The 9545-nt window shown below is 36.6% G+C and overlaps 2 protein-coding genes across 2 annotated transcripts; both read right to left on the bottom strand.

Moving 5' to 3' along the window:
* LOTGIDRAFT_168662 (hypothetical protein) lies at window positions 1-4045 on the bottom strand (the record flags this gene model as incomplete). Its single annotated transcript, XM_009066547.1, has 5 exons — window positions 1-33; window positions 426-556; window positions 800-895; window positions 2787-2922; window positions 3992-4045. 5 exons carry the CDS (start codon window positions 4043-4045, stop codon window positions 1-3), a joined length of 450 nt encoding a protein of 149 aa, XP_009064795.1.
* A 3025-nt stretch (window positions 4046-7070) lies between these two features.
* Window positions 7071-8497, bottom strand: LOTGIDRAFT_168663 (hypothetical protein; the record flags this gene model as incomplete). The annotated part of the gene is made up of 2 exons (XM_009066548.1): window positions 7071-7271; window positions 8258-8497. The coding sequence occupies 2 exons, from the start codon at window positions 8495-8497 to the stop codon at window positions 7071-7073; spliced, it is 441 nt and encodes a 146-aa protein (XP_009064796.1).
* Window positions 8498-9545: the final 1048 nt, after the last annotated feature.

Here is a 9545-nt window from a genome sequence, read left to right on the forward strand (position 1 = left end):
TTAATCAATCATAAATGTCCATGTATGTACAGTCTGGATAAACAAAAACAAATTAGAATACCTCTTCTTTCTATTCATATAAGTATTAGCATTTTCATTTTCATAAATGAAAATAGGGAACCCATCTTTAAAGACAACAAGGTTTTTGCCTCCTAGAAAAAAGGCCCTAGCTACGGCAATGCACCTGTTGAGAGTGGTTTAATTTCTGTAACCTTGGTAAGTTGAAGTATCAAGCTTTGGGGATATAGCCATATTTTACAAGGCTACTACCTTTAGATTCTCTAGAGTGTGTCTATCCGCTTGTATTTCAAACTTCTTTGTATCTATCAAAAGGTGTCAAAAATAGTATGTGTAAAAAACCTGGGTCATGAGAAATTTCAAATTTTTCAGATTAGTTCAGAAGATACTAGTAGTAAACAACATACCAATTGAAATCCGAGAGTTTTTTCATTAAAGCCTCCAAATCGGACAGCCGGATCATACAGATTCGTTAGGTTGGATAATGGAGTAAATTTTGTCAGAAAACTGTCATCAGGCTTCAATGATAAATACCAACCTAAAAAATACAAATAGTTGACTTCATGAAATAAATCGTTCTACTGTTATGTAGCTTATTGGTCTAATGAAAAACAACGTTTCTGTTCTGTATCTTATTGGGTTTATTGAATAAAAGACCTCCCACTATAACGTACTACATTACGTTTATGAAATTAAACGCCCAACATGTTTTGTGGGGTTTTAATTCTTGCTATTCTAAATCTTTTTATATCAGAAAATATGATTTAAAGTGTTAACTCACCATCAAAACAGTGTATAGGGTAATTGCACAGCAAACCACCGTCCACATAAACATCCATTGATCCAAACAAGGTCTCTTTAGACGCTTTGAAATATCCTAGAATACCACAATATCAAAATTACTAAATATGGTATCATGAGCAAAAGTTTGGGAATGGAGTATCGTGGGGGTGCTTGCCTTTGAAATCAACTAGAAGGATAGAAAGACATTTTTGGGGAGGAGGTTTTTGGAAAAGCACTGCGGGAGATGGGAGTGGTTGCATTAATTTCTACTTGTAAAAGTTGTCAAACTGGAGATCCATAAAGATAAAACTTGTTCTCACTTTGTCAAAACTAAAGATCCATATAGATAAAACCTGTTCTCACTTTGCAAAACTAAAGATCCATATAGATAAAACCTGTTCTCACTTTGTCAAAACTAAAGATCTATAAAGATAAAACTTGTTCTCACTTTGTCAAAACTAAAGATCCATATAGATAAAACCTGTTCTCACTTTGTCAAAACTAAAGATCCATATAGATAAAACTTGTTCTCACTTTGTCAAAACTAAAGATCAATAAAGATAAAACTTGTTCTCACTTTGTCAAAACTAGAGATCAATAAAGATATAACTTGTTCTCACTTTGTCAAAACTAAAGATCCATATAGATAAAACTTTGACCACTTTGTCAAAACTAGAGATCTATTAAAATAAAACTTGTTCTCACTTTGTCAAAACTAAAGATCTATAAAGATAAAACTTGTTCTCACTTTGTCAAAACTAGAGATCTATAAAGATATAACTTGGTCTCACTTTGTCAAAACTAAAGATCCATATAGATAAAACTTGTTCTCACTTGAGGTAAAAACTAGTGATCCATTAAGATAAAACTTGTTCTCACTTTGTCAAAACTAGATATCTATAAAGATAAAACTTGTTCTCACTTTGTCAAAACTCAAAACTAAAGATCTATAAAGATAAAACTTGTTCTCACTTTGTCAAAACTAGAGATCTATAAAGATAAAACTTGTTCTCACTTTGTCAAAACCAAAGATCTATATAGATAAAACTTGTTCTCACTTTGTCAAAACTAGAGATCAATAAAGATATAACTTGTTCTCACTTTGTCAAAACTAAAGATCCATACAGATAAAACTTTGACCCACTTTGTCAAAACTAGAGATCTATAAAGATAAAACTTGGTCCCACTTAGTCAAAACTAGAGATCTATTAAGATAAAACCTGTTCTCACTTTGTCAAAACTATAGATCTATAAAGATAAAACTTGATCCCACTTAGTCAAGCTAGAAATCTATAAAGATATAACTTGGTCTCACTTTGTCAAAACTATAGATCTATAAAGATAAAACTTGGTCCCACTTAGTCAAAACTAGAGATCTATTAAGATAAAACCTGTTCTCACTTTGTCAAAACTATAGATCTATAAAGATAAAACTTGGCCCCACTTAGTCAAAACTAGAGATCTATAAAGATAAAACCTGTTCTCACTTTGTCAAAACTATAGATCTATAAAGATAAAACTTGGTCCCACTTAGTCAAACTAGAAATCTATAAAGATATAACTTGGTCTCACTTTGTCAAAACTATAGATCTATAAAGATAAAACTTGGTCCCACTTAGTCAAAACTAGAGATCTATAAAGATAAAACCTGTTCTCACTTTGTCAAAACTATAGATCTATAAAGATAAAACTTGGTCCCACTTAGTCAAACTAGAAATCTATAAAGATATAACTTGGTCCCACTTTGTCAAAACTAAATATCCATATAGATAAAACTTGTTCTCACTTTGTCTAAACTAAAGATCCATATAGATAAAACCTGGCCTCACTTGAGGTCAAAACGGACAAATACTGGTAAAACGGACATAATTTTGGTCAAATCGGACTTAACCTGAGGTGTAAAAAATAAAAATTGACCACAAAGATGAAAAGAGCCTACAGTTAAAGAACCTAAAGGCGGGAAAGGAGGTAGGTGATTAACGTACCTGGTATGGACATCGACATAACCACAGCACGTCTGATTGGAAGATGGGGCGTGGTCTTCACGTGACAGAATATGACATCCATTCTGTTGACGTTGGTAACGCAGATACACAGCTCTATACCTTTCTTCTTGTATAACTAATAAAATAAAATACAAAATAGATTTATAACAGAATAAATGATTAGTAAGTCAACTGTTTATACCTGGGCAGTCATCATTCAAAAGATGATTTTTTTAATCTGTATATGCGGATCAGAGTCTTAAGGCCTAATTATACTGAGCGCGACCGCGACCGCGAACGCGACCATTGCGACTTTTCGCGCGACCTTCCGCACGGATCATCGTTCGTATTGAAAGCGGCGCTATGCGCGTAAATTCGCTGATGAAACGAACTCAGAGCTAACTGGCAGACAGGTATGAACTTTGACCTCACACTCTGATTGGCTAATGTAAATAGTTCACGCGATCTTTTCCCAAAAATTCTCCCAGAAATTCGGCCACATTCGCGTTCGCCCCTAGTATAAACGACCTCATACAAAATCAGGTTAAGCAATTCGATGCGAACGCAACGTTCGCGTAGTCGTTCGCGGTAGTAGTAGCGCTCAGTATAAACGGACCTTATAGCTTACGTTCACACCATTCCGATTTTCTAATCTTTGTATAACAGAGACTTACAGTTTCTATTTTACTATTCTGATTTTCTGATACGGCTTCTTTTTATACCTTTTGGATTTTCTGGTCTTTGCATTATGTATCAAGGAGCAATTACAGCTTCTATTTAACATGATGATATTTTAGTCGTTGTATATCAGGGATACTTACAGCTTCTATTTTCATCATTCCTATGTATGTGTATCATGGACACCAACGGTGCATATCTTTGCACCATTCCACTCCACATCTCAAATTAAGCTACAATGGGCCGGATATTATGGCATCTTAACATCGTTTAAATCAGTAATGCATTCAATAATCACACAGTTAAAACCATTTGTGGTTTTTCAACTGAAAATGTCATGCCATGTAACCCCATAATCTAACTTCTGTTCATCAAGTTTGTCAAATATTATAAGGTCACCATTTAAAGAAGCTGTCCTGATGATGATTGTTTATCTGAATCACTTTTCGCCAGCTGAGTTGGGTTATAATTAAAAAGATCTACAAAGATGGAGAACGTAAAACTCCACTTCAATTGACTATAGTTACCTGTTTGAAAGTGATGTCTGCATCACCGACCTTCTTTTCAATGTGATTTCCCATTTCACTATACATCTTACTTGTCGGTTTCCATCCAAAATAATTAATCATATTAGGCACAAGGTTCAGAACGCCCCATGGGTTGTCTGAAATTCACAAATACCCCTTTAACACTAGGCCCCGATAAAGAGAGCCTGGCCTGGATCGGTGCCTGGCTCCGATCAAAACGTCTGTTTACACTCTCTAATTAAAAAGATTACAAAAGGTCCACGGAGAGTCAAAATGGCGGACAATAACAATAATTTTCGATTGATTCTGGGTATTATGTTCAATAAAACCAGAAAATATCTCGATATTTTTTTTTTATTTTTTCTATTTCTCCTGGCACTGTTTACCAGTCCTGCGAGGGTAACCTTTTTCGGCCAGAAGATCCGAGAGATTATCATACACCTTGTGGTTATGATGAATACCAAGTCCAACTGGGACTGTATTCGTTCATCTCCTCACAAGGTGATGAAATCTATCGTTTCTTCTGTCGTCCACCTTTTACCTCTGTCGGAGGACATTTTATATATTTGTAGATTTATAATGGCCGCCGATACGGAAGTTGTAAACCCTACACATGCGCAGAAGAATTTTAAACGGAGCCAGGCACGCATTCGTTTTACACTAGTAAAAAAGGGGTAAAAGACATTAAAGTGACAGTATGCGCCGATTTACTTCATTTTTATCAATTCTTTGTAATTCCTTGTTCATCAAACAAGGCCAGCGTCAACAAAACCTGTAGATTAGTTGGAATTATACTTCTGGCGCCGCCATCCGCCGTAATACTCTAGCAAACGATAAGCTGACGATTGACAACAGATCTTCCCGCGTCATTGTCCCAGTGTAAACACGCATTTCCAAGATTCAATTGTCTGTGTAGCTTAATAGTTTAATAGGTAAGTAGTCAAATAGCTTCTTGTGATTGGTTGAAACGCCGGCGTATGCAAATTAATGTCGTAAAAGTTCAAAAGTAAACACGCGCGCATAGACGCTCAAGTGGGCCGACCTATTTTCGTCGTGCAGCTACAAACTAGAATCGACTAGAGAGGTGCATGCAAGCCACATTTTTTGATTTTCATCTACTAGTGCGAGAGCATGAAATTGCAGATACCAAATGTTTCATCAGTTACGCTCGCTTTTCACCCGCAATTCTCCTCAAAGAGGTTCTGCAGCTCGCTGGACCAATTATTCAACTCCCCCATCGGATTTTCAATCTCACTGATCAGCCCCTCATCTAAATTTTCAACATTTTTAATATCTATCGTACTGACCCAAATGACAACCTGTCTGTGCTGTGCTGTTGTGTTGTGAATTTTTCGGCATTGTCGGCGTATGTAAATTCACGTATTTAATGTTCAACACAGTTGAACTCTGGTAAATGTTACGCCAACTTGCACCGGTATATGGCGAATACTCTCTGACGTGGATAGTATAAACCATTGCGCTGATGAACGCTAGCAACCACCGACTGCAAGCGTATGGTAGCATATTATGGCGGTTGACGGCGTCAGATGTATAAATCCAGCTTAGTTTTGGAAATTAACGGCAGGATATTTTTAGTTATAACTACAGATAAGGGGTTTTTGACTAAAATTGGAATTTGAGTATGAAAATCATGTTTAAAGGGGCATTCCGCTATTTTTGTAGGTTAAAATTATTTTTTTTTTGCTTAAATTAAAGCCAGTTTTAAAAAGTTGACGTTTTTGGAAGCTGTTAAAAAACTAATTTACGGATTTAAGTAAAATAAGGGCTTAATTTTAGAGAAATATATCTCCGATGTCTTTTAAACGTTTTAACTAATAATATGGAGCCATTATAGCTAAACACCAAAACAAGGCCAAACTGCTTAATTAACAAATAGTACTCTTCGTTTTTAATTTTTTTTATTTTTTTACAAAAAAGTGGTATGTCCCTTTAACATTTACTTTAAAATGAAAGCTGTGTAAGTATTAGTGAATAATTTTTATACATGATTGGAGATGTAGATCAGTTTAGCCGATAAATATGCCCTTACATACAGCTATTCACAGAACTATTAAAGATCGCTCTATTTCATTGGAATAATTAGATGATACCAAGTTAATTATGGACAGGTATTGATTTAAAAGGCAGGTGTACTGGAGATCAGATACACTAACGCTGTGATACATATTCCTATCTTATAACTGGGAGCCGCGGTGGCTCAGTGAGTTAGACGCTTGCTCGCTAACCTGAAGGTCCAGGGTTCAATCCCGGCATAGGTCGAGATAATACCTTCAGATTTTTCAACTCGGTTTCCCAACTGTCAGTGATGCAGGTAAGAGGAACTGACATGGATAAAGCGTCTAGTCGTTCGGATGGGACAATAAACCGAGGCCCCGTGTGCTACAGGCTGTGCACGTTAAAGATCCCTCGACAGTTGGAAATCGAAAAAGAGCGGGCTAAAGCCGCTGTCCTGGCAAAATTTCCCTCGTGGCACCCTGCATGGCGTTGCGCGTCTTCATTAGCCCACAAGGTGCAGAAGAGTATTCATTTCATTTCATTTTCTATCTTATAACTACAGTAGGTCTTTTCAGTTTTTTCAGTTAATACGCATAACTGTCAAAAATATATCAATAGCTAGCTACAGATCCGACGTTACATAATGTACAACTGAGAATGAAATAAACCGTAGTATGACGTGGATGATAGGATTTGCTTTATATTCCATAAGCAATAGAAAATATAGATTGTAAGATTTTCAGAATCCGCGGTCGGCGAAAACAAAGTTGTCAATTTGTGCAGCAAGATTGGTAATATCGTGGTAAGATTTTCTGCTGCAACACACGACATCCATGTAATTTTGCTGAAATTCGAACGTAAATTTGGCGGCTTTATAGTCTAGGAACGCTGAAATTCGTACCGGACATATCTTTTAACACCATTTTCGAACATCCAAACACGCAATGGAACATAGTTCAAAAGCAACTTAACAAAGAATAGATCGGGGCCGGGCGATCATAGCGTCTATAATTATCAGAGGCTGGTATAGAGGCAGATGTTTCGGTCTAGCTGCTAGTATGTCTTATTTGAGAAGAAGTGATAGCGACAAAAGGAATTGACAAAATAATTTACAATTTGTTACTGATGAGACGTATTTTGGTTCCATGAGGTTGGAGATCTCTTCGGTTCCATACCCCACGGCGAGATAGCAGGAGCACATTGCCCCTGAACTACTTCCGGCAAACCTCTTGATTTTCTTCAACATTCCAATTTCTTCCATATACTACAAAAATAGGAAACGTTCAACACAACTAAGACTCTTTGTTCTGGCATATATGCCAATATGAAACACTGTACAACACTGTAAAACGCAATTGCGTTTCATTATTATTTATTCTCTATTGTTTATAAGACATATAGAAGTAGGAAGATTACAATAAAACACTAAGACATATGGATATACTACTTCTAGTTTTATTACATACTACGTTTCGAAACACATACAGGTAACGTTATCAAGTAAAATGATTAACTCTTGGTCAATTTGTTGCTTGTTGTACCCTTTGTTGTCATATACTTATCCTTAACAAGTGATTCTTTGTTGTTATAATTTGTTCTTTTATCTTCCCAATTTCTTCTGAGATCTCCTTATAAATTGGATTGTTTTTTGTTGTTAATCAAACGACTACCATTCGACTACCAATCAACAAGAAATACCATGATCAGAACGAGTTTGGAGGAATGAAAGAGATCGAGTAACTCACGCCACACCATTCAGGGCCGAGTTTCATCGCCATGTCATTCGACCCGATCAGATCTAACGAAGAATCAACGACCAAACCAACAACACAGAATCATCCAATTTGATCCAATCCAACTACTACGACTACAAACAACTACCTAGTTTGCGATATCAGCATCCCGCTGGAAGCGAACGTTAACTTGTCATCTATCAACCAACCAGTTGTTAATCATTTTACTTGATAACGTTACCTGTATGTGTTTCGAAACGTAGATTGGATATTGCCCGTCTTCATTTTAACTCAGTTTTCGACAAGATAAGCAGGTAATATGGACGTTTGGCTTCTTTTCTTTTCTGAAATGCGTGTCGAGTTGACAGAAATGAATATTAAATAAACATTACGTTATCAGCTACCTGACTGAAAGAAATGACGAGTTGACCGCTTTAGGACATAAATATGTGAACTCTCTGAAAGGTGGTTTGACAAAACGCAATAGCAATCGTAGAAACGCCTGACAATAACTTACCCTTAAAGCCCCCACGTAAGCGGCACCCTTACTTCCACCGCCCTCAAAAACCAAGTTTTCAAAAGAAAAGTTATAATCCTTGGGGTCAATCTTCATGGCTTCCAAATCTTTTTGGGATAAAGACTGGCATTCTTCAACGACAGGGATACCGCTAAGAGAATTCTGGCTTTCGATTAGAGTCATTCGTCTTTGCATATCCTGTTCAGTCTTTGAAGGTTGTACACTTGCTCCATTTCCCATGTTAGTTCCTAAAATGGAAAAAAAATATGACCCAAACCTTTCAAGTAGGCTATATATCGGTGTCTTGAATTCCCCACCGTCCCGCTAGGTCATTTGAGACTTGATATTCGCAAATTGAAAAGCACGTTTTTCGGATGCAGACTGCATTAAAAGATGGAATGTTTTTATTGTGGAGGATGCAAGACACTGGCTATTTATGTTTGCGGGATGCTTCTTACTGGTATCAAGTTGGACACAATGACATCGGGTGTTTGGAATTATGGCAGTTCGTGTCTCCGGTGATGCTAGAGATCAAAGCTTGCTAGAAATTCCGGACACCTGATAACAATTTGCCAAATTTCTCGCCAAGAACTGACTTCTCACCATTTCAATTTGTTTTTATCACATGAATTGTATCAATCAATCAAAGTTCAGTGCCGATACGTTCATGCTTATTCGAAAGTTACGCTGTTTACGCCGACAAGACCAAAGTTTGTCAAAATAGTAGTCATTGTAGAGCATCCATATGGTCTGATATCTATGAAAGTGCAAAATATAATGTCCGACTTGGTATCCGGTTCAGTATTGTCGATACTGTAGGTAAGAGAACCCATACCTATTTAATCCTTAAGCGACATTTAGGTTTCGGGGAAGGGAGGGTTTGATTCTCCCAAATGTACAGGCCTAGGGTGGAGCAGACACTTTATTTAGAAATTAGCAATGGTGTACGATGTTTATGACATCGTTGCTTTTACATCACGATATTCTCGTCATTAATTATTTTTTACAAATTTTCCTTTTTTACCCCTAGCATTGGAAACGTCCACGTCTAGAAATTGGTCGAATTCATATTAATTACAGTATAAGGTGTAAATAGACAATGTTCTCGGTGTCCGTGCGGGATTGTATCAATAAATCCTCGTCGAACGCTCATCAGACATCGTACTTTGTCTATTCTCAACTTTAAACAAGAATTTATTTTAGATTTACCTTTTACACGGACACAGAATATACAAATACTGATCGAAAGTCCGACAAAAAATCTTTGAATCCTTCACTAGTACAACAG

The sequence above is a fragment of the Lottia gigantea genome (assembly GCF_000327385.1).
Source record: "Lottia gigantea unplaced genomic scaffold LOTGIsca_77, whole genome shotgun sequence".
Taxonomy (NCBI): Eukaryota; Metazoa; Mollusca; class Gastropoda; family Lottiidae; genus Lottia; species Lottia gigantea.